The 25,669-nt window shown below is 40.3% G+C and overlaps 2 protein-coding genes across 13 annotated transcripts in view; one reads left to right on the top strand and one right to left on the bottom strand.

Moving 5' to 3' along the window:
• xpnpep2 (X-prolyl aminopeptidase (aminopeptidase P) 2, membrane-bound) overlaps positions 1 to 25,669 on the top strand; it is a 102,645-nt gene that overhangs the window by 8,706 nt on the left and 68,270 nt on the right. For 9 of the 11 annotated variants that reach the window (XM_048175784.1, XM_048175787.1, XM_048175789.1 and 6 more), the window contains 3 exons: positions 2,751 to 2,791; positions 3,570 to 3,665; positions 16,431 to 16,542. The gene's annotated coding sequence lies outside the window, so the exon portion shown is untranslated. Of the gene's footprint in view, positions 1 to 2,740; positions 2,792 to 3,569; positions 3,666 to 10,794; positions 10,924 to 16,430; positions 16,543 to 25,669 lie in introns of those variants that run through there. The other 2 variants (XM_048175790.1, XM_048175786.1) reach the window with 2 other exon arrangements.
• apln (apelin) lies at positions 2,511 to 25,341 on the bottom strand. 2 transcript variants are annotated; one of them, XM_048175799.1, is made up of 3 exons: positions 24,908 to 25,341; positions 10,737 to 10,906; positions 2,511 to 6,559 (listed from the first exon to the last, which is right to left on the bottom strand). In XM_048175799.1, the coding sequence occupies exons 1-2, from the start codon at positions 24,972 to 24,974 to the stop codon at positions 10,743 to 10,745; spliced, it is 231 nt and encodes a 76-aa protein (XP_048031756.1). In that variant the 5' UTR covers positions 24,975 to 25,341; the 3' UTR covers positions 2,511 to 6,559; positions 10,737 to 10,742. The 2 variants fall into 2 exon arrangements, with proteins under 2 accessions (XP_048031756.1, XP_048031755.1); XM_048175798.1 differs by lacking the exon at positions 24,908 to 25,341 and adding an exon at positions 24,133 to 24,217.

Here is a 25,669-nt window from a genome sequence, read left to right as displayed (position 1 = left end):
TGTCTATGGAGGGAGCTCTCAGATTTCATCAAAAATACTAACTAACTCTTTAATAGAAAGTTCAAAGGAACAGTATTTAATTTATTTGAAAGAGAAATCTTTTGTAACAATGTAAATGTCTTTACTGTCATTGTTGATCAATTTATTGTATGCTAGCTGGATAAAATATCGTTTAGATGCTGACAAATCGTCCATATTGTACTTTTCAGCATATATCCAAAATTACAAAAACTTAACTTAAGACACTAGTACCTACGAATACTAATGAGATCAAACTGAAGCTGCTCCCTGTGCATTTAATCCTGGAAGATGGTTTTTGGCTCAGTGGTGAGGCAAATAAGTCCAGGATAAGTTCCACCCCTCTTCTCTCCCTCTCACCTTCTCCTTTACTGGTCCATCAGAGTAGGTCCACCCCAGGGGGCTCTTTGGCCAAATCACAAGAATTCAGCACATTGATTAGAGCAGTAACTGAAAGCCAAGCCTCAGACTACCTTCTCAAAATGACACAGATGCTCCTACACCACTCCCTGGTGGCTCGCCACAACCCCTTCACCCACAACCTTAAGCATTTGTTCTGCTTTTGTTGTTTTTGTCCATGTCAATGATCCATCCCCTCAGCAGGATGGTTACTGTTAACACAGCTGAGGTGCATTAGGCCTGTGTTGTTCTTGCTCCTTACCTGGCCCCAGGCTCTGTTTGCAGTCCCCTGTGTTTTCCTTCCACTTCAGTGCAGCCACAGACCCTTCGCAGGAGTCCAAGTGGCAGCTCTTGGAGGCTGTAATGCGTTTAATTGCCCGTGATGTTGTTCTTTCTGCAGTTTTGACGTTTGGAATGGCAGTGATTTGACAACGTGCTGTCAGATCCACTATGTATCAGTGTGGCTGATTAATTAGAAGTGACTGAGTTGGAAACTAGAAAACACCCACCGATATTACGGCTGGTGGTACTTTCAGACAGCCACCGGTAATAATAAGGCTTTTATGGTGCAGCTGAAGAGACTGGAGGCTTGTTGCCAGGGCCGCTCCAGATGTTACTGCTGTGTCTTGGCTTGAATTTAAAGTTGTAACATCTTTTATTTTTCCATTATCTCAACCGTTATATTGATCATTTAGAACACCCCGTGATAACAAATAAGTGTCTAACAGACTTTACATCTTCATGGGTCCAGAGTTGTCAACTCAATCCATAAGTTAGCTTTAATGAGAATCTCTGACACCTTTTATTGCAGTGAGAGTGAGCAGACTCCTTGCTGGTCCCTGAGCAGTCTGGGATACATAACTGCCTCCTGGAGTCACCTCCCCAGATTTGCACTGTAACTCTAGAGCTTCATTGTCACGCTCCATATCACCTCACTGACCCCCGGCCCAATTATACAGCTGACCCAGGTTTGATGACATAACCTCTCAGGATTGGGGTGCGATCACCTCGTGGGGTACCCTACTGCCTGTCAGGCCATGTCAGCTCACCATGCTAAGCTGACACTTCCCAGAGCTGCTCCCAGTGGATGGAGCGGCAATGAGGGGCTGCAGACCGACCATTTTTCTTCTAGTTGATTTCTCTTTTTTTCTGTTTCTCTCCCTCAGTTTCAGTTTTCAATCATAACATAAGAACAAATATGCTTTGGTGAATCATATTTAGTAAAGATAAAAAGTTTAAAATGTTGAGATACTAAGTCATAATAATGATTAGATAAAAAAAAAAAAATAAAATGAACATATCATAATTTTAGTAGGTCATTAGTATCTCAAAATGTTAACTTTATGTCCTAATTACTATTGACCCTTTAATGTCATAATTTAATTTACCAAAGCATGTTTAAGTTTATGTTCTTTTTATTGAAAAATGTTTTAGTCCATACAATGAAAGTCAGTGGGGCCCAAAACTACAATGGACCCCATTGACTTTCATTGTATTGACAAAAAAACACAGACATTTTGTTTTTTTTAAATCATCTTTGTTGTTCCACAGAAGAATTTATACATATGGAAGCCCATTTCCATCACATAAGAAAATAAAAATGCTGGATCTCATAATTTCTCATAAATAACTTTTTACATCATTATTATGATTTACCAAAGAAAGTATTAGTCCATACTTTGAAAATCAGTAGGGAGCAATTAGACACATTTGACTTTCATTGTATGGATAAAAAACACAGACTTAAAAAAAAAAAAATATATTCTTTTGTGTTCCATAGAAGTAAGAAAGTTATACACATTTTTTTTCTTAGTGGAAATGAGCTTCAATACATACATGTTTGAAACTGAATGGGGGTGAGTTAATGGTGACAGAATTTTCATTTTTAGATGAACTTTAAAAGTAAATCTATCTAATCAAGATTCCTAAAGTGACCTGTGGTTAAACCGTCATTAGTAACTAGTTAATACTAGTTCAGCTTGTCATGTATTAGTATCACAATATGTCTTTTTTCAACTTAAATTATAAAAATGATTATGAATGACTAATATCTTTTTTGTAGAATTTTCATAAGAAGAACAAACTCACACTTGTTTCTTAAAATAAGATTTTTAATATTACTTATTATCATAAAGATATATTTACACACTTTACAGAAATAGAAAATAAAAACACAAAGCTACGCATGAAAGGAAAAAAATAAAATAAGTACTCCAAGAGCTAAAGCTTATCTTTATAAATTAGAAACCAAAAGTTCAAATATGTACACAGTATTTCAACCATTTCTGATACACTTGTTTAATTCATTTATTTATTCATTTGTTTTTGCCCAGGTCAACATCAAAACAGAGACAGGGACTGTACATTTGGCCAGGTGAGTTTGATGAGCACACACCTCCAACAGGAATAAAGAGGAGGAATAATACCTTGCTGTTACGCTGCTTTTCACATGGCCCACTAATACTGTTGAAATGCCAGGCCTGACGACAGATTTTCAGATTTGAAATGGATGGGTGTGCTGAACAAACAGGCCGTGTGTATAGATGCATTTTGGATAGAGGTTAGAGCTCTTTATGGGTGTGAAGTCTTGTTTGAAGCAACAGAATAATCGGATCATTCTAAGCATCCCAACCAGTTGGTGGACATTTGTGAACTGTTGGGATTGGATTTCAGTTACTCGATCTGGTCGCCACATTTTACATGCACCGTGACGAGCTAATTGAAAACAATCGGCCAAATGGGTCTTTTCTCTTTCTGTGTGCCCTAATGAATGTCTTGGTAAAACCAATGTAATGAATCACAATGGTAAAGAGGAGTTTTGTATTGTATTCATTGCTTTTATCCTTCCTCTCTAAACAATTACGATGCAAGGGAACTCTTTGGACCTCGTTTCACTTTCCACAACTCTGTTTTCAACATACAAACACCTTCTGGATACCTTTCTCCCATGCAAAATTCTGTACTCAAACAAAAGACCTCTGAATGATCAAGTAGAACGTGCGTACAAGTGCATAGGACTAATGATGAAGCCAAATTGGGCAGAAACATATGATAGAGTAGGAATGAGTTTCTCATGTGAGCTCTTTAAACAAAAACATTTATACAAAATGATTTGTGCTCTGTAAGTATAATGCGTGTGTTTGCCATTTCAGTTTTGAGTCTGGACGTGCTTGTACTCTTGGTGCCGCAAGCTCCATTAATCTGATGTGCTGACGGGGACGATGGACCGAGTTCGACGGCAGAGGAGGGTGAGAAAGCTTTTTTGTGTCCATGACATATTGTGCAGCAGACTACTTTTTCTACACTTTTATACGACCTCACACACAAAAATAAAATACAGCTTTCCACACTCTATCGAAAAGTAAGCTTTGGACAACCAGCTAGACAAGAATCAGTCAATTTAATTGTCACAAGACACTGGAAAACCATTACATGCCAAAAGACTTGTTTTCAGGATTTAATTTTCCAGCAGCATAATGGAATTGCAAAAAGTGCAGCCTTGCATGTCCGTACAGAGAACTGTTGGAGGAAAGCCAAGTGATTGGTAGGGGTCTCTGCTATAGCAAGCTTTGGATTTTGTCATATTTGTCTTTGGATGTTTGATGAAACAGATAACCATCACCATCGGTGGGAAGGGGGATCGGGTCGGTTGTCGTATGTAGCAGTGACGGGCTAGTTTTTCATGATTCAAGGCTTGAACTGAACTGAAACGCTGCTTGATGGCCCTTCCTGGAGGGGCAGCTCAGCTCCGGTGAGGATGGTGAAGATACATTCATGAACAACAGTGTGAATACAGGCATTACTCTGCACCTCTGACAGACTCTTCAGACGGAGTGTACGGCAACTCAGCCACCCAAGCTTGGATCTTCTCTGCGTTTTGACCTACTGATCCATGAAGCAGAGCTCTTGGGAGCACTGCCGTTCTGAGAAAGCGTTAATGAAATCTGTCTGAGAGGGTATAAAATAATCATAGCGTGACTGGAATTATTAGTATTCACAGTGCCTTAAGATTCGATACATTTTTAATCGAGGTGAGCTCGGCTGGGTGTTTTACCGCTGTGGTTTTTAGGCACTCTCTTATGAAGATCTGATTTTGCCGCAAGGCGGTGTTTGCGGGTTAACACGACGGCTCTCTGTTTCCAAATCCACAGACAAACAGTGAACAGGAAACCGGGGAGGGACTCAAATGCTAATTTGCAATGACTTGCTGTGTTGTCTAATTAAAGAGTGTAGCTAACAGCCTCTAATCTCGGCCTCATAATTTGTGTCTTACTGAAAGTTATGAAGGTTTGACGATGCCCATGCCAAGGGTTGCTCCTATTTATAGATTATTACATCATAAATCAGTCTAACATGAAGGTAGTGTGCTCATTCTATGCCATTTTGACTTGTGAACTTGAAAGAGATTTTAGTGATTCCAATCTAAAACCGATTAGCAGTGGGGTTTAATAACCGTCGTAGCCGTCTGTGCTACAGAGGCTCAAACTCAAAAGGCAGCTGCTCCCACTGGGGAGAGAAAAATAATGGCTTGTAAAAACATAGTCTGAATATGTAGCTAAAGTGGCAGATACATAAGCATGAAGCTAAATGGTGCGGATACAAATAATGTGTGTTTTTTAAATAAATGCATGTAATATAGACCATACAGGCTTCTGTCACAGCACCCTGAGAAATGAATTGAAATATAACAAAAATAACACCAAAAGAATGAGAACTAAACAAGAAATTATTTCCAGTATGATGTCAAATAAAGGCATAGAGTTCTGTCAGTCAAAGAATCCGGTCAAGGGGACAATCTCAGATCTTTATGGAATTTTCTGTTTTCTTTTTGGTCTAATGTCTTCAAACCATGCTACCTTTGCCTTTATATTGGATCTTCAAACAAATGGCAAAATGCATACATGTGGTTAGATGTTATGCTTCCCCCAAGATAAGAGGTAACATGTTTACTTTTCTTCTCCTGGCAGCACTGTGGAGTAGATTTGCTATTTGGCACTTCATTAAAAGGAGAGATGGTCCGCCTTATGAAGCAGATCACCCTGGCCAGTTAACAGTCATGTATCTCTGCTGTAAAGCAGAGTGTGTCATGGGGGAGGAGAAGAGGGCTCAGGACAGATGATCTCACGCTCATGGAAGTGGAGTGTGATTCTGATAATGAGACACTGGCTTTATCCTTAAGCTTCTGATGCCTGACAACTCTTAGGCTCATTGGTAGGATGAAGTGTAATAGCCATTGGACAGCACAATGAGATGCAATCTCACGGATATGCCAATGAATTATATTCATTCAACATTTTAGAGGTAATTATAACTGAACCATACATGCACAATCTGCGTTCTGGAGGTGCATGCTTTGTGTGTTAACATTTTGGCGCCAAAACTCGATTTAAACATAGTCGATCTCATTTAAACATGGTTTCTTTCATCGTCAGGTTTCTAGAACAAGTCCTTTTTGATCATTGTTTTGTGAGTGGTTTGTCATGTAAATGCACTCATTGATGCTATTATTAAGCTAACTGTCCTTTTTTGTAGTTGTTGCAGGCAGATGACAAAATTGTGCAAAATGTAAAAAAATTAATGTTGCTGACCTGGCCATAATGGGCCTAAGCATTTAGTTGTGCCTTATTTTAGTGCCCCTACCACTTTCTTCCCTCATAAACACCATTAATAAGCCAAGAGTTGCCAACATGTAGCAATGGGACAAAGCACTGTGGTCACCTTCACGCTGGAGAGAATGGGACTAGCACACCTCGGAGAAGAAACTGATGCTTTTCAGACTATAACTGTTTGGACCAGGCTCCCCACTGCTCACACATCATGCAAAGTGTGGCCATGAAAGGGCTCTAGAAAGCAAATGAGGAAAACCACAGGAGGAGAGAGACAGACAGAGAGAGACAGAATCTGATAGCTCGGGCTCAATACCCCCCACCCCTGTTCCCGGCCCACAATTCTTCGTAGAGCTGAGGGTGAGTGGCTTGTCCTGGTTTTTTGTGGACAGAAGAAGAGTTGCTTGAAGAACCAGCAGGTGCTATGGACATCACTCTTCAGGCTGGGCTAGCAAAGGCCCCTTGTTGCAAGGCCCCCCAAGGCAAAGGAAGAGCATAGAAATCAGAACCAAGGGGGAGGGCACTCTAAGCTGTGCCTGTGGACAAAAGAAAAGAGACATGAATAAGGTACAATGCAGGGTTTTTCTGTACTTTTACTAATTGGCACAGGTAGTGGGTACCAAACGTAACGGCTGAGAAAAGAACGGTTTAGTCATCAAAGTTTTAATTATCCTAAAGGTAACTCAAAAACATCATCAGACTAGTTCTTTCAGTTTGCAGTATTGATCATCCAGAAAGACATGCATACATGATTGGAATGGCATGAGGGTGAGTAATTGATGATTAGTTTTTAGGTCAACTAACTACAAGATACGTTGTTTTAGAAGAATTGGTGAAGGCAGCTGCATAACGCATTGGAACAAACTTAAAAAAAAAAACAAGTTAAACGAATTGTTAAAAAACAAGATGCCAGATGAGACATTTAAAATGTTTCATTATGTATTCAAAGGTGATAAAAACAGTTCAGTGTAAGTAAAATTGTTTATTTACTTGTTTATTTTTTTTTATATATATATTTATGTCCTACAGTGTGTATTTTTAAGCTTATTTGAAGGGATAGTCCATTCAAAAATGAAAATTCTGTCATCATTTACTTACCTTCATGTCATTCCAAACCTGTATGCATTTCTTTCTTCTGCTGAACACACAAGAAGATTATTTTGAATATCTTCTTTTTTGTTCCACAAAACAAAGTCATACAGGTTTGGAATGACATGAGGGTGAGTAAATGATGACAGAATTTTCATTTTTGGATGGACTTCAGCTTAACACAATTCTAATGCCAAAATGAATGGCAGAGTCAAGTCTGTCACTTATGAGTTTCCATGATGATTAGGATTCTGCCTTTTATAAATTGATCTAATTCATGCTTCCGGAGTATATCACTAGAATTGTGTTCCTATTTTTCACTTTGAGCAAGGATGTTAATCAGTGAGGTCATCTTTTATTGTTTGGTTCATGACTTTACATACTGTATTTGTCAATGAGCTTTATTCTTCCAGTACAACAGTGCCCATTGTGCGATAAGAACCATCTTTTTACTCTCTGTTTACATCCTTTTACTTTCTACCTGCATAGTTCTGTGTTTGACTCATGTACAATGCAGCACCAGTGATTCTTATCTGAACCATCTTTTGTTTGTGACTCATCACATTTGTGATGCAAACTTTGTGCTCTATGACATCATGCTGATTGTCAGTCAGAAAATACCAACAACAGCCAACTGCGTGCACTTTAAAAGAGAAACTTTGTGTCAGGCAGTTGTGTTCTAATCGTCTAGTGTGCCCCCTTGGTACTTAATGAGGCAGATTTCCAATTTCTAGCTCTCTGCTCAGTGCCTTTGTGTTAGGGAGTCTTTGAAGAGGAGGTCTCTCAAAATGTGTTGTTCCTCTTATATGTTTTGGCATCTGGATCTTGTAACATTTTGTTCATTCTTGTGTTGCTTGTGTTCTATTACCACAAACTTCAGTTCTCATAATCTTCAGCTGAGCTTTTAACCTCCTTTTCCGTTTACTTCCTAGAGCATTCACAATGAAGAGGCCCCATCCAATGTGTTGTTTAGTTAGACTGATTGGTCTTAAAGGAATATTCAGGGTTTCAGGTAAGTTAAGATGAATCAACAGTTCTTGGGGCATAATGTTGATTTACCACAAAATGTATTTATACCACAAACATCTGGGTTACAGTGAGGCATTTACAACTGCAATGAATAGAGCCAATCCCTAAAGCTAAAAAACTCACCGTTTCAATAGTACAGCCACAAGATAAAACAATATGAACGTTAACATGATTTTACAGCTTTCTTGCTGGGACAACATAGTGCCTAAAATGGTAAAACAATTGTAAAAAGGACAAGAACAACTATATAGCTAAAATAATAAACAAGTTTTAACAGAAAATTTAATATGTGCTCTTATGAATTTATTATCTTGAAAATGTTTTATTATAATTCTGTAGAAATTGGCCCCATTTATTTTCACATTTACTTTTTTCCTTTATTTTGTGGTAATCAACATTGTCATGTTGTTGATTGAATCAACTATGAAATGCTGTTGATTGAGCTCAACTTTGAACTGTGAATATTTATTTTAATGCGAATGTCAAGTTTCTTTTTATAGTGCTATAATAAACACTTCCAAGTCATCCCCTTGGTGTTAACTTAAGTTCTACACAAGCAATGATTTCCTTCTGTGACATCCTTCTCATCTGGAGGCATGGTGGTGCTGCACAATGAAAAAAAGAAGCCTTTTAAGTGCCTCCACTGTGGCCTTATTCGGTGGTTCTCTGTCTGTTATCAGCCCTTGAGGAGAGTTAATTGCCCCTGTCAGTCTGTGCCCCGTTTTAGCCATAGATGATGAAGTGTGAGGCTACATTTCTCACACTGCACAAAATGTGAGATGTTGTACACAAGCCAGATGCAGGTCAAACACTTTAGTGGGAGCCCCATCTGGGCCGTGGACTGAGTTACTGTACTGTGTCATACAGTAATTATCACAACATGTTCTCTTTAACGATAAAATGTCTGTCAAGGAAATGAATATAAATGTAAATGTATCGCATTGTGGATATAATGAACTGTGAGCGGATTAGGAGAAGAATTTTGGGGTTTGGTACCGCAGGCTTGATTGGCACATTAGTCGCCTCAAATGAACTGGTTCACCAAAGCGGGCCCAAAGGAATGTGGGTGAATGTGCTAAAAGACGTGAACTTTGAACCCTAGTACGGCATGAAGGGAGCTGAAGAAGCAGCCGAATGAAAGAGAAATCTTCGTCTTGTTTGGGGTTGAAGTGCTGTTTGTGGACTCTACATTGTGAGTCACTGAGCCGTTCCATTTAATGGAGCTACACAACTTCCTGCAGTTCCCCTCATTGTGCTGCCAGTATTCTGGGGATCAAAACAAGTATTGACTGCTCAAATCACTTAAAGAATATGTGCATTTTATTGGTTGGGATGGGAGTACATACATAGGCTTTGGTCTTTGTGCCCACCTCTGAGGACAAAGTCTAAGTGTTTTCCCTTAGATTGATCGAGGAAATTAATAGTAATTGTTTACCAAGTTGAAAAAAAAATGTAATTTGCTATAGGAGGATTTGGGATTTCTCACTTTTTATTGCCTTCATCTCTCGGCTTTTAAAGACGATTAACTGTGCCATAAAGAGCAGACCTGTCCTTCTCCATAGACTCTGGTCTTATATGAGGTTAATTTATGGCAGGACTCTGCAGGCTTGTATTGTGAACTCTTGTGGGGTCATTGTACCCTGTTTAGTCATCTTACTCTGTGGACTATGTGTAAAAAAAAAAAAAAAAAAAAAAGCTGTGAATGAGTCCTTGAATATCTCTCTGCCATCCGCTGATTTTTTTTTTTTTTTAATCCTTTTTTTATATATAAAAACCACTTATTTTCTGGAAAAACCTTGGGTCAGCATTTCAGCGTGAAGCCTTTAAGTAATAAAACGTAACCGTGCTGATAAGATCTGTCAGATACAGTTCTCTTTTATTTATTGACGTTGTAACATGAATGTTTCCTTAATAAAGACCATATTAAAATATAGGCTTTGGTGTGACATCACTGAAAATTTCATGGAGACAATGTTTGTAAGAAGAGAAAAAAACCTTTTATTAGATGTAAAAAAAAAAAAATGTTGCCTGAGGAATTGTTTATCTAGACGTTAAGTTAAATATCCTTTTTATGAGAAAAAACTAGCTGAAGCGGTTCAGATGAGATTCTGGAATATTATCTTTGGATAGGAAATTTAATTGGCATTATCAGGATAATGGAAACATGTTGACTCAGACATAATACAACATTTACACTGTATTATATTCCACTCTGTATGGGTTTTGTAGATCTGCTGGAGAAGATTGGGACCACAGAAGCTGGCAGTCTAAAGTCCAGTAATCTCATAAAGACATGCAGTTTTTCTGTGCCAGCAGTAATCTATAATTCATGAAAGAAGTGAATGAGCGAGCAGGTTTCTGTCAATCACAGTCTCCCTTTCTTCATGTTATTCTCCTGCATTCCCAACCTTCCTCAGTATGTATTTGACGATACTTCAGAAATTGAGACAGGTGCTTCCCTCAAGGCCTATCCAGAACTGCTCCATTTATAGATGAAAATTAGATTTGTTTTTTCCCTCATATTGGCTACTCATTCTGTTCTGCTCTTGTTGTTGCTTTTAGGCTATTGCATTGGTAGAGTAATGTCATACTGACCTTGCTCTAAAATGGCATGGGCCCCTTATGGGAGAGACGGGGTCGAGGGCGTCTCCTCCTCCAGCCAGGTCTTTGGCTCCGGCCGGCTCGAGCGGGATTCTGCCGCAAAGGAGTCCTCATGCTGCCCACCTCCTCTAGCTCTTTGCTATGCTCGGTGGAGGCCATTGGACCTGCGGACAGAAAAAGTGTATGTGAATTCTGAAACCCAACATAAAATAACAAGTGATAAAATGAACAATGCACTTGTCTATTTTCAAAATACTGGGTCACTTTGGTTAAAGTGAATTGCAAAAAACAATGTTTCTGAACAAAAATAATGTCTCCAAACAACAATTTTCTGTTGGTTGGATAAAGACTTAGCCCCGCCCCAAAATCACAACAATGGTTGTGCCGGAGTTGCTGTGTTGAGCAGGTCGAAATGTTAAAAAAGACCACAATAACAGTGTTTACACTTTTGTGGAGAACCGTTTTGTGTGTGTGCCTTTAAATGCAAATGAGCTGCTGCTCCCGGCCTACTTTCCAGAAAAGTTCTGAGCTTTAACAGCTCACGCTTCAGTTGCTCAACAATGACAAAGCTGGTGAATCTCACACAGCCAAAATGACGATAATGGTGTTCAGCCTTACATTGTCCATCAGTCGGACACTGATGGAGAGACTCAGGAAGAAGTTACAACTTATTAAATGCAATTGGACGTAAGGGTTCTGAAAGGGTAGTGGATAAATGTATGTAGTTGCTGTGGAGTTGATTCAACTCATCGACTAGCATGTGCCGTCATGGTAATCTTTTGTGCAAATCCAGCATTGAATTGACCCTCAATTGTGAAGCAGTCCGGCATAAAATAACAGCATGGTAACAACACTCTACTACAACAACTCTTCCTCTTCTCAACCACCTCTTTAAAAATGACAAACTTCACCTTTAAGAAACTTTATTAGCAATTTATTGCTGCACAAAAACTACCAAAAAGACCCTCAGCACAGTCAAGTTCACTGTTTACATGCAAATCTTTGAACTTCTCTCATCATGTGATGGGTATCTGTCTTAAGAACACTGGGGAGACGCTTGTCCTGAACACATATTTGTCTGTGAGTCTATGTGAACTACACTGCTTGCTTGTGAGTGTGCTCAGATGTTTCCAGTCATCTCTCAATAAGTGCGAGTAGATCCTTTAAGCTTGTCTCATATCCACAGCTTGATCCACATCAGTGCGTCTATAACCTCTCACCTCTTTAGAAAAATCAAACAAGTCCTCCGGGGAGAGCAAACATTCTGGGAGGTTTTGGGGAGACCTTGATCTGTGCAGCACTATCTGATGTCAGTGATATCCCATTCAAGTCCTGAATTGGCTTTCTAAGGGTGTTTTGTTTGAGTTCATCATAGGGATTGGATGTCTTTCCATGGAAACTTCCCAGTCTTCCTAATGACAGAAACTAGAATCAATGAGTCCTGTCTTTTCCTACATTATTGAAGGGGATGAATGGGAAAACGTGCTTGGTCAATCATCAGTTATGTTTCCCGTTCCAGGCCACTGCTCTCCAATCCTTCATTGCATACTATGCACATACCATACTATCCTCTTTATGCTGAAGTGCATGAAGATAATTCATCCCGTTCTTCCAGATTCATCTCCCTTTTATGCATACATCTTTCTGCCTTAACCTTTTTTGTCTGTGTTTGTCTTTAACTCCAACGCATTCAAAAAAACGCCGCCAGAAATGTCTTAAAAAAGGAATCTTTCAGTGAGAGCTCAACAAATGCCTATCCTACAGAGTAAACAGAGAATCCCATTAACCTTTTCCCAGCAAGAACTTGAATGAGATTATTCTCGTTGGGTCAAGACATTCCTAACATCTCCCTGGGGAGTGACAGACAACCTATATTAAGAAGACAACAGGGAGCAGTTTTTTTTTTTTGTTTTTTTAAATATCATAATACAAGCAATTCTTGTAAATTAAACAAAAAAGTCTTTGTAAGAATGAACTCAATTTTAGACCTTCTAGACATTCTAGATTCTTGTTTTGGAACATGGTAGCCGTTTCTAGCTGGTCATTAGCTGGTTGAAGCTGATAGACCAACTTTGGCCAGCTGGTAGGCCATCTTGGATGAGAAACAAACCAGCTTGGAGAAGCTAAAAACTTGCTTGAACCAGGTAGGAACCAGCAAACATGTTCCAAAACGCATCTACCAGCTTAATATGGATTTTCCAGCAGGAAAACACAAATTAATAACTAATGGCTAACAGTGAAAAACAGGCTAACATGGAAAAACAGATATGCTCTGACTGGAATGTATTTTTTCACTATTATTATTTTTCTGCTCTTCATGACAGTCTGTTTTTTGTTTTTATTCATGGAGAGCTTCAAGCAGCTAACAGCATATGATTTGAGTTGGTAATCATACAGTTTCGAAGCCTTGAAAAAGACTTAAATCTTTGACGGGTAGTACATGTAGTGACTGGACGACGTGAGGCCAAACACGTTGCCTGTAAGTCTGCTAATGAGTTAAATATCTCCAAACTATATTTTTAAATTCCTGACAACTTAAATTACATTTACAAACTAATCGCCTTTAGCTGACACATTCACATCGGACTAATTTGGCGAACAGTGGACTAATTCATTTGCCCCACAAAAAGACTGCATTGCATATTTCAACATCTCATGAAAAAAAGAAACCACGCTAAATCCACCAGACCTGCTAATCCGAGCATTAACCTCCTGTTTTTTTTTTCTCCAGAAATGAATGAAGCAAGTTTACACATTCTGTCTGCATTCAAGTCATTTCTTTCTAATCTGAGGGGTTTAACATGTAAAAAGGCTCCATGTGATCAGAAATGTCCCCCACCCGATTGGTCCTTTAAAAAGTCTTTTTGCTTTTTCAGTACCATAATCATTCAACCCAACATATTGTTCACCACAGCGTGAGAAATAGTCTTGAAATGTCTCTGAGGGGGCCAAAAAAACAATGTTTTTCAGCCAGGCAGGCAGAAGAGGCTGTAATTACACCTGGCTGAGCTGAACGCAGCACATCACCGCAGCTCTACTATCAGCGTCTGTCATAAACCTCTCCATAATGACACAATTTAGATGTTTCCTGCCATCACCATCTGACAGGCAGCATTTGCTGCCCGTTTAGCTTTGAGGGGAGAAGATCTCTCCGAAAATTGTCATCCCAGGCTGCAAATAAGAAGAATGCTGCTAAAAATAATCTCTGGTTGTGATAAGAACAGCGTTTATGAATTAACTCAATGCATTGGACTGATAAAGAGGGGGGTCTATTTTAAGCACTCAGAATCACTCCATTGTCTGTTTTACGACTCTTGGCTTCTTCTCAATCTGCATAGCTCCTTGTGTTACTCTGCGGGTCGGATCTTTCCACGCTTCGTGGCGAATACAAAGTGACAGGAGCAATAACCGTGGATATACTATAATAGATGGCATATGCTGATGGGATCTTCCTCTAACTTGCTGCTTGTTTACCAGACCCACTCAGGGATGAAAACGCTCTAGCCCCCTTATTGCATTAGATTTGATGGCGCTGATAGTGGGCCTCCTTCTCACCAACATAATATCTTCCAGGTTCACCACCTAATGACAAGCAAGTCAGGATGTAATATTGCAATAGATGCTTCTCACGATACCAGCAGTCTTATCTAAAGACGTCAAACCCTTAAAGTGATAGCTCATACAAAAATGAAAATTCTGTAATCATTTACTCATCCTCATGTCATTCCAAATTTGTATGACTTACTTTTTTTCTGCGGTACTCAAGGAAGGCCTGAGTCTCAGTGTTTGTTTTTTGTCCACACAGTGAAAGTCATTGTGGTGCAGTGTTGATTTGGATCCCATTGATGTTCATTGTACATATCACGGCAGTTTGGAAATGTCTGGTGCTAAAAGGTTAAAGGATTAGTTCACCCAAAATTTGAAATTTTTAATTACTCACCCTCATGTCGTTCCACACCCGTAAGACCTTCATTTTATCTTCAGAACACAAATTAGGATATTTTTGATGAAATCTGAGAGTGTTTTTTTATCTCCCATAGAAAGCAATGAAATTACCACATTCAAGGTCGAGAAAAGTAGTAAAGACATCGTTAAAATAGTCAACGTGGCTACATGGTAACTGCGTAGGAGACTGACAGGGAGGAGGAAAAATTGTTGAATAAAGTCGTTATTTTTGTTTTGTTTTTGCGCAAAAAAAATATGCTTGTCGCTTCATAACATTAAGGTTGAACCACTGTAGTCACACTGACTATTTTAACAATATCTTTACTACTTTTCTGGACCTTGAATGTGATAATTTCGTTGCTTTCTATGGGAGATAAAAAAAAAAAATCTCAGATTTCATCAAAAATATCTTAATTTGTGTTCCAAAGATGAATGAAGGTCTTGCGGGAACAACATGAGGGTGAGTAATTAATGAAAGAAATTTAATTTTTGGGTGAACTAACCCTTTAATGCTTTATCACTTTTTTAAAAGTGCTTTGCGATCATATATTGTATAATGAAACTCGCACAAAAATTTAATTCTTTATTAATCAATAATCTGCCCTTATAATCATAATTTGTGTTAAAATGAATAAATGTTGTTGCTGTTTTACTGCCACTAGTGCTGGAAACTGCAGAAAATTGTATTATGTTTTTCAAACTTTAGGCACTTTTTTAATGAGCCTATGTTGAAATTTTAATTTTTCTCATTTTTTAAGTGAACTATCCCATTAAGCATGACTTTGGGAGCCGTTTGATCAATTTAAGTTTAATAAAGTGAGAATTCGGGCAACACTGAAATGCTGAAGTCACCACAATTTGCTCCCACAGAGATGGTGGCTCGACAGGAAGTGTCCAGATTGGTCAGCTTTCCTCCAGGCTAATGATAAATAGCCAGATCGTTGCCATCTCATCCTCTAGTACCACACTCCTTAGGTTCATCCATTATGTTGACTTTTTAACACGACTGCCTCGCCGTGCCTCACCTCCGCTGGACACCTTGTGTCTGATAGTATGTCCCTGTAAATCCCAGGGCTGCCTTTTAGCCGAGAGAGTTATCCATCACCCAGCACTTTCCTGACAGGGAGAGAGAGGCCCAGGGTAGGCAACGTTTATAAAGGGCTGAGCACAATCTGATGAATGGTTTACCGAATTTCTTTGACTGGCCTAAATTTACAATACACTCCCTGTACAAACACACAACATGAAAAATAAAGAGCCGTGACTTCCAATAGATATAAAGTTTAGGCTAGTCTGAAGACCTTTAAGCTTGGGGCACCAGATGGATCTAATCTTTTACTCACTACTCCAGGAAGTGAAAGATTAGATCTACTTACACGCAAAGCAGAACCAGGTGAGGAGAGGGCAACGCTTATTTATGGCTGGTTGTACTACATGCATTATCTCTGCTTATACATTTGCCCTTCTAGCACCTCCACCACCACCCATCTTAAATCAATCAGATTCAACGACCAATCAATGTGTAATATAATTGCTCTGTCTATGCAAATCAAAATCGTCTTGCTTGGTTAGTTTGTTTGTGCAACGTTATGAAGGAGTATTGATTTATTTGTCATTGTTTACAGAATATTCTGCTTGACATACCCATCTATTTATTGTAGAGACAGGGGTGCAGCGGTAGACATGATGAGAGGATCGTGCCTAGGTGTTTGTCTGACATCCAGCCTCTCGCTCTCTCCACAGCTTGAGACTGCAGTCATAACAGCTCTTGTAAGGGCGTCTCCACAAACATGCATAATGGATACCAGCAACGCAGCCACATCATAAGTCAAAGGTGACACAAATTGTTATGGAGGTTTGTGTATTTTCTTATCTTTTGTTTTTAATTGCAGCCTGAAGCTAATGAGGTTTTCTGTGTGGCTCTATCTTAAGAATTACAGCATGTCTAAACAGATCCTGTTTATGTAATTAAAATGTAAAAAATGTACAGGCCTTTAGATGCTGTTGAGTGCGCCTACATGCATCTTACACTTAAAGCCACAATATGTAAATAAGCGCCGCTAGAGGTTATTCTAGAGGTGTAGCTTGATGACGCCTTGATTTCGCGGAATCATGGGAGGTGTTGTCTTCACGTCTACGGGACTCGGGCAGAAATCATGTTCATGGATGAGATTATTAACATTACTGTAGTATGAAGCAGAGCAGGGCAGAGTGCGATACACGACACGCGCAGTCACCGCTTCCGCTTCTTCAGGTCAGGCGTATGTGGGGTAAAACAGCGCTGTTTTATCATATTAGATACATTTGTGTGTTGAAAGTTGCTATAGTGCTACTCTGTGCGTTCGCTCGGCGGGTGCTATGAGACACTTAATGCACACTGCAGTAAGCTAGATCGATATTAGGCATGGTAAAACATGGTACTCACTGTAAATCAAGAAAACGGGATTTAAACAATAAGACTTACTGTGTTGAGCTATATATCATGATTAGTTATACGTAGATGAATATATCCATCAAAAACAGTTGCTCACCTGTCTAATAAAACACATAATATATTAAAGCATCTTTGATGTTTCCATGGTTTCTACTAAATAAAACCAGAAATGGAGGGTAACGTGGGTATGATGTCATTGATAGGCGACGCACAAACACGGTCCGTGTCCTGGTTAAAATTGCTTATTTCTGTGGATTTAAACATTCTTGGAAACATTTGAGATAATGTAAGTACACAAATCAACAAAATATATAACATTGTTCTAGTAGTTTTTAGATATTTTAATCCAAAAATGTTGTGCACTTTAATAAGTGTGTAAGGTCATGAATGAACTGATTTATAGTTTGGTTTTAAAGTGTAGTTTTGTTACAGAAATGGCTAAACATACAAAAATATATGTGCAAAAATGATGTACAAATACTAATGAAATCAGGCTGGTCAGATTTTTTTTTTCCCAATTAGCCTCTCTGTTCTGTGTCCTGGTGGCATCCTCAATGCATGCACATCTTGTATGCATATCTGTTTGTTTCAACCTCAAAACAGAGAGAGAGAAAAAAAGATGATTTTAAGTTTTTCTTCTATTATCTGTTGTTGTTTTTTTATAATAGTTCTCATGATTTTGATGTACACGTAGACACACTCACTGATGCTCGGTTGTATATTAATCATTTTAGCTTATGTATGAAATTTCACACAGAAAGGTGCAGCGTTTCTGCTGTGTGTGAGGCCAAATAATTTCCAAAAGCATTTTGTGAATGAATGTGCATGTGCGTGACTGTCAGTGCTTTGTTTTGCCTTGCATATGTGCGAGAAGAGGCGTGGAGTCCCATGGGGGTGTAACCATAGCTGACGGTGTGTGACGTCAGAGGCGTGATCCCCAGTGTCTCAGAGGACATTCATTCAATGAAATAAGAGAGAGAAAGCTCCACACTTAGCTGCTTTTTTCTCCGCCACACACGCAGGCGTGCCAATTTGATGCCCGCTAAGACTATCCTTTAGCTAGTCACACTTGATCATGAGCATTATGCCTAGAATGAGACACATTAATTAGCATGAAACCCCAGTATGAATCACTTGCCTAGCTCATAAATAAGACCCTGTTACACTAAATTTCCTAACAGTGTGCTATTATGTCCCTAAATATACTACTCTGATATGGAAATGATGTTAAAGAAGCCAGTAAGACTCCCCGAGCGGCATCTGAAATCAGCAGCCTGGCCTTTTGAAGCCTGGAGTTGCGACGCTGCTTATCGCATGCCTACCAGTAGTGCAGGGCCTTGGCATAAACTGGTACCAGTCTCTAACGTGCTCTCAAACCACGTTTCCATGGCAGCCGCTGTGAAAGGCACTCACTGAGGAGCAAGAGAATGACATTGTCAGCTGGAATGGATCAGGTTTCCCAGTTTACAAATTTCAGCACTGGTCCATTATTAGGTGGAGGTAGACAGTAAGATTGCTTAACCCTTTCCCTTTCCGTCAGGCCGGTCGTTGTATTTCATCACAACGGGGGCTGTTTGATATTCAGCATTGTGCTGCTGTGATAGCACGCGGCTTGCAGGAGAAAATGAAGGCGTGCATTGTGTTCTGCAACTCCGCTGAGGAACAAAATCGCACGAAAAGTTCACAGACTTTCCCACACCTCCACTTTGAGCTCCATTACTGAAAATAAGAGCAGCGCTCTGATAAAAGTGGCTGAAGCTTCTCGTCACCACTCTTTTTTTCTGATCGTTTCTGACACCCTCAGATGGTGTGCAGCCTTGCAAGCAAACTACACATGACCCAAATTAGCGCTAAGCTATAATAATGTGGTTAGAAATGGCCCGGTTCCGAATGATCAGAGAGCTGCAGGTTCAAAGCGCTACGGCTGCTGCCTTGACTGCTAATGATGTGTTGAGAGAAAGAGAAAAGATGAAAAAAAAAAAAAAAAAAAAGGGGAGAAGGCTGATTAAGACTTGCTTAAGTTCTTGCACCAGCACTTCAGACTGGTAGGGGTGAATCATTGGGTAGAGGTTACTGCAGGTTGGACCTTTAAGTACAAGAAAATCAAGAGAGCCGATCATGCAAAGCATCTTAAGTGCGATTTCTTCTGAATTGGCTTCCAGGGCAAAACAGCATGCCGTCTCAAAGAGGATTTACCTCCGAGGCGGGCAGCAACGGCGATCGAGACCTGAATATTCTCGTCAGCAGTGATGGGCTCAAACTCAGCATGTTGGTAATCGTCAAGAAAGTGCTGGCTCTTTAGCGACGGGATGCTCTAGCAGTCTATTTCCAAGGGCTTTCTAATCGGTAATGAACCACATCCACCCCTTACTATTGTGCTGTCAGCTGTGAGCCTGCATGCATACTGTCTTTAAAGTGGACATGTGATGGTATAGCTTCAATTCTCCTGCTTTGGGCTCGGTGCCTAGCTACTGAAAGGAGTGTCAACCGGTGCATGCTGGGATATTTCCAGCTGAGATCACACTAAACAATCAGTCATGAAAAGACACATATGTGTCGTATGGATGAGAATGGAATGATGGTGTATGATTAACAGCTCAGATGTGAATGGCTGCTTGTGTTGTGTGATGGAGTGTTTTTGTTTTAGAAAATTTGCCCTGGTTCTCACAGTAACATTGTGGGTCATGTTACAGGCCGTATTTAATTACTGACAGTTCATTTACCTTTTTTGTTTATGTATGTTGGTATATTAACCACAGTGTTTAACCAGAATAAGATTAAATGTAAAGCTTCACAATCTTTGAGTAAACTCTCTGTCTGAATTGTATATGTATTTACAGAATCCGGTTCCAATTTCTGTATGCTAGTTTAACAAACAAGACTTATTCATTCAAGATGATGTTTTTCACTAGTATGTTTTTTGTTTCCTATGGGATAAAAGACATGATGTCAACTATCATGCATATACCTCATTTGTTCTATACTGAAAGAGAGAGAAATGATATGATAAGATTTGCTTTGACACATAATATCTTTCAGTTTTTAATTGTTCCTTCTGGACATTTTAAAAACAATTTCCTATCAGCTCTGCAGTGTCTTTACAACAAATTGAATGACATTCAATATACTTATTAGAGTTGTTTTTAAGCTTCATAAGCAATAGATGTACAGAGGTGCTACATTTAATGCACGTCGCCTTCTATTAAAGACATGAGAGAAAACATTGAGGCTTGAGTTTGTATTGGCGGCATAAGATTTAGTGCAATAAAATTGAAGGCATAACACATATCTTGTACCTTCAGGCTTGGAATTATGGTTAGTCCCAGTGGGGGAATTGGTAAAGTGTTCCAAAAACTCTTGAACGCTTCTCATAAACAATCCAGTCAGTTTCTCACATCTATACTGCTCAGAGCAATCAGAACCCCGGCTCTGTTTCTGAACAGATTTAATGAAGTACCCACAGCAAAAGCCTTAAATCAGGCTAATGGTTTGATGTGATATACTTCTGAAATAATCTGGGAAAGCTCACGATAGAAGCACAAACAACAATGTGCTATTTTTCTGCCGTTAACTGCGAACAAAACCAAGCCTGTGTGGTGCAATTGTGTTTTTCATTCCTTGCTCTTCAAATTGAGCATGAAAATAATTAAAGCACATTTATTCCCCTGCTTGAAATATTTATACAGCATTTTGCCTTGCTGTTCATAAAAATGTCCACTCTGATCGTATCTGATCAGCAACGACAATAAACGTAATGCTTAATATTTGAAAAGGGAGCTATAAATCAGGTTAATATCGGGCCCCTGTGGACGCAGCGAGGCGTTCGGTATATCTGGCTTTAATTAAAAAGTTGGGGAAAGAGAGGGAGATTTTGGGGGTGTTGAGGGGATATGGTTTCTGATGTTTAGAGGAAGGGGCCTGGCTAATGGTTTGTCAGCTTGCTTGTGGGTACTGGAGGCATGTAGCTAGCCAGATGCAGAAGTGTGATTCTGAGAGAGTGCAGTGAGCAAGCATCCATTTGAAGCAATTTTGGCACCGGGCCCTTTATATTCCCCGCATTTGTCCACCTGCAAATTCGGGAAGACCACCAGCTGTGAAGTTTTAAAGACCTTTTAATATTTTAGCGGCTGTGTTCCTCACCACATCAGAAGGCTGTACAATAGCTTTTTTCTTTTCTTTCTCCTCCATGAGCACCCTTCAGGATTTTTCCTCCATGTCTGTTTAAGTCTGATGGTGGAGGTGATCTGATATATTCAAAGTGCTCTAAATTGCGTTATGCTGCCCTATAGCAATCACATATGTCAAGACATCCACTGTACTGCCACTGGGGAGCTTTTCTCAAAGGTTACCCCGAGTCTTTACCACATGAGTTATAATAGAGCTCGGAAAATGTACTCTGTTTTATAAAGGGCACTGTTTTATTGGTTCTGCTCTGCCAAGCCATGTAGCCGGAAAAACAACCACTTCCACAGCTCCGAGCAGATATTTATGAAGTATTTATAAAATGGTGCAACAAGTTGGCAGAGAATGCAAATGACCCTGTGCTTGATCTGTTTGAATGGGTATTATGTATGTAAAAAATATCAGTATGTACATTAATATAAAGTAGTAATTGTTCAGGGAATAGGTCACCTTCATGCCATTCCAATCTTTTTTGATTTTCTTTCTTTCGTGAAACGCTTCATTTTAACATTTATCCAGAACTTTTTACATTTCAATCAAGGTAAACTTTATATCAGTTCATGCATTCCCTGGGAATCAAACCCATGACATTGGCATTGGTAGCATCATACTCAACTGTTTGAGCTACACGAATGCTTCAAAAGAAGAAGTGTTCACGCTGCTCTTTTCCTTTGCTCTAAGCTCCAAAAACAAAAAGCATTTGCCAAAAAAGTAAAATCATATACCATATCAAATGAAATTTAATTTCCACCATAGCTCATTCATGTTTGTACATATGTAAACACGGTGCATTTGCACATATATATGCACATATTCCAATTGCACAAAAGAATTTGTATGAATAACAAATAAAATGTTGTCTTTTTTTTATACTAAGATATATAATGGCTTCAGAACACTTAATATGCAGTATACAAATCATATGAATTAACATTATGATAATTTTATGGAGTTTTGTGTTCATTTTTGACAGCCTTGTCACTTTCATTGCATGGGAAAAAAAGCAGCGTCAACAGCCTACCTTACATTTTCATTTGTAGTCAGACTCAGAAGAAAGTCAAATGAGTTGGGAATGACTGGAGGGTGAGTAAATGATGACAGTATTTCATATTTTCATACTGGTATATCAGGTTAAACTCTTCTTTAGAGTTTGTTTGCTTATCTCTGACAAATCACACTGCAGTCATTACAGTGAGACCATAGAGGATATCCAGGTTACTCATAAAATAGATCTGAGTCACTGACCCTCTGTATGTGTGTGTGAGCATGTGCACGTATGTGCACGCATGCTTATGAAAGAGAGAGGAACTTGGCCAAAAAACCATTATGCCTCAAAGCACCGCTGAATGATTCTCCATAATCCTGTGATGACCTTTATGTTGTGCTCATCTCCCTCATGCTGCTCTGACACTATTATCATGTTATCGCTGGACATCTGGAAAAGTTTGCCTGTTTGTATTCTCTCCATGGCCCCTATAATCAAGTGCGAAACCGCAAACACCTTCTTCACATTAAGTGAACTCTTGGAATTATGATTTAATGCTTCCTGCATGCTTTTAGCACAGGGCCACTGGTGTTATTTCACAAAATATCCTGCTCTTTCCCCCTGTTTCTTCTAAAAAGAAACATTGTGTGGCTGAAGATTTCCTAATGAGCCTAATATTTGTTTTGCAAGGGTTTCACGCCGACCCAGGATGCACAGTGAGCGACAAGCCCACGCAAGATCTCCAACGCTACTTCAAAGTTTAATAGCGTTGTTGACAGCTCGCATGAAATCGCCCTTTTCCAAAGAGCTGATTTCAAACAGATAATGCCCGAGATCTGATCTCCACAACCTCACCTGGACGAAGAGGACAAACCAAGCAGCTAAAATTACACCATCTCAGGACTTCTGTGCGTGTATGTGTGTGCGTGTTTGCTTTCGAGACTGTATTTTTGAAAGGATTCATCCCGCGCTTCCGTGACTTTGAAAGATGAGGCGTCGATACCGGACTCGGACTGACAACCCAGAGTGCCTGAACTGTTTCCACAATATGAAGTGTTTACATACCAGACTTGAGAGTGGAAGACAGATTGCTTTCAGGATGAATTATGAATGGCTCAATGCGCTCAAGATTTGCCCATTCTTTAGGGGAAGCCCATTACAAGACGAGCAGATTGAGGTATGCGCAGGCGAGATTAGCAGGGCCGCAGCCGTTCTGCTGGGTGACACTCAATGCCTGCGGTAGCGAAGCCGCTGTCGCCTGTTGCACCATGACTTCTCTGCGTCCCCACCCTCTTTCAACCTCCGAGAAAGCAGTGCGCAGATCACCCCCGTTGTACGGTTGAGACGGATGGCAATTTCCAGCAAACTCCCAGTGTACTGGAAAAGCGTTTGTCTGAAGATGAAAGGCTTCACACCCGCTGCCTACACACCGAGTCGCTTCCAACACCTTCCCGCGACAGCGCGCAGCTCCGGCTCCCCGCGGCTCCCTCACCCCCATCTCATGATGGAGATAATACTACTAATAGCGACAAGCAGGCAGCCTGACCCGGATCACGCGTTAGTAGCCTGTCCTTCCGAGGATCAGGATCAGGCTCCACACACACGCAGGGAGAGTGAAAAACGACACTGATCGTAATGCAAGGTAATTGCTTCCCATTTACTCGTGCGGAGACCAAAATAGCAGCGTCTCTGTAACAAACGTGCGTGGAAACGCAGGGCGTAAGGGGCCGTTTGATACGCCAAGTAGCCATTCGACATGCACACATGCTTCCCAGCAGTTGGACTTTAGAGAAATGTGAGCGTTTACACAAGGGCCACAGTTGTTTTTAACACAAGCCTGTTACCTGCATCACATCTGCAGGGTGGCCACCGGTCACCTGACTCGAGCTCACAGCTTGGAGACTTGTGTGACATCTTTGATAAAAGGTTTCATTGTAGAGGTAGATGAAAAATAAAATGGTGTTAGAGCAAGAATTACATAACAGCACAATAGCAGATTGTTTTCGGAATAAATCATATGGAGGTTAAGCACAAGAACTCTGATCAATGTAGCTTCAGCCCAGAGAGACTGAGAATCCATCCATGATGTGGCACAGCCCAAAAGACATGGATCAAATCCACCTTTAAACATCTACGGGAACCGCAAGTGCCAAGAGCATATCAGCGTTTTCCTTGTGAAATCCAAATTATACAACCATCTGCTGTTTTTATCACCTCATTCCATGCACCACAATATCGTATAGACAAACACCTTACATTTACGACATCCAGGAGTACATAATCCTAGAAAGCCAAGCGTTACATGACACCAGGAAGAATCATCATCATCATCATCATCATCGCAGTTATTTTCCTACATATGTCATAGTAAAGTCGGCAAATAATCCACCAATGGCACAATTAACTTCATTAAATGGGCACAATAACAAGCCAAACCTCTGCAGTGCAGTACAGCGCGCAGCCAGGTGCCGTTTCCCTCCTCTCCCCAGCCCCAGAAGGCTAACCACGCTGGGTAACTGATCAACTACAGCTGCCCATTCCCGTCCCCAAGCCCAAGGCTAACAGCAGAGAGAAAAAGATAAACACAGGGAGGCAACAGCCGTCACGCTCCGTACTTACCAGCACTGGCTGAACACAGCAGAGAAACCACCAGCACAATCACCAGCGTCAAGATCTTCACATTCATTTCTGCTCTCCCCTCCGTTTCCCTGCCAGTCGCTAGCTGATATACTGTAGTGGTGTGCGTGTGTGGATGGGAGGGAGAGGAGAGTGGGTGAGCGAGTGCGAGAGAGAGAAAGGGAGAGAGACTGTTTGCTCTTCGGTGCGCGCGTGTGTCTGTGTCTGTGTGTGTGTGTGCGCGGCTGTGTGGCTGTGAATGTGTTTGTATATCTGTGTGCAAGTGTGTGACAGCGCGGCTGAGATTGAGGGCAGGTTTCTGTCGGAGTTATCCTGCCGTAATGTGCACGTTTCCCTTTTGTGAATTGGAAGTCCAGTAGAATGAGAGTGAAGAGGGTCGGTTTGTGTCAGGGCTGTTTGCCTTGGATTTGGAGCCCAAGTCCCTCATGTTGCTTATGTATCCCTGACTCTGGGGGTCACGGAAAAGAGGGCTTCCTCCCCCTTGGTATTAACCCTCCCACTGAGAGAGCGAGAGAGAAGGAGAGAGAGAGAGAGGAAGAGGGTAGCTTTATGATATTAGTCAAACAGATTCCCTTCTCTGAATTGTTTAAGTTGTGCGTGTCCGGAAACAACGTCATATGAAGGAATGATGGTTTTCTTCTCTTAAACATCTCTTCATATATAGGTAGATGAGATGAACAGACCAACACAGTTCACTTTTGTAACCTGGGTGGTGCATTTTCTGTCCATTTTGTCTGAGCCAGA

This window comes from Megalobrama amblycephala, linkage group LG23 (assembly GCF_018812025.1).
Source record: "Megalobrama amblycephala isolate DHTTF-2021 linkage group LG23, ASM1881202v1, whole genome shotgun sequence".
Classification (NCBI taxonomy): Eukaryota; Metazoa; Chordata; class Actinopteri; order Cypriniformes; family Xenocyprididae; genus Megalobrama; species Megalobrama amblycephala.
This window is presented reverse-complemented; position numbering and strand designations above follow the sequence as displayed.

Bases quoted from the DNA above. Each gene is read 5' to 3' on its own strand.
- apln (XM_048175798.1), bottom strand. From the start codon at position 24,202: ATGTCACACAAGTCTCCAAGCTGTGAGCTCGAGTCAGGTGACCGGTGG. The intron at 10,907-24,132 runs GTAACAGGCTTG...TTCTGTCCGCAG, and splicing joins ACCCTGCAGATGTGATGCAG to GTCCAATGGCCTCCACCGAG.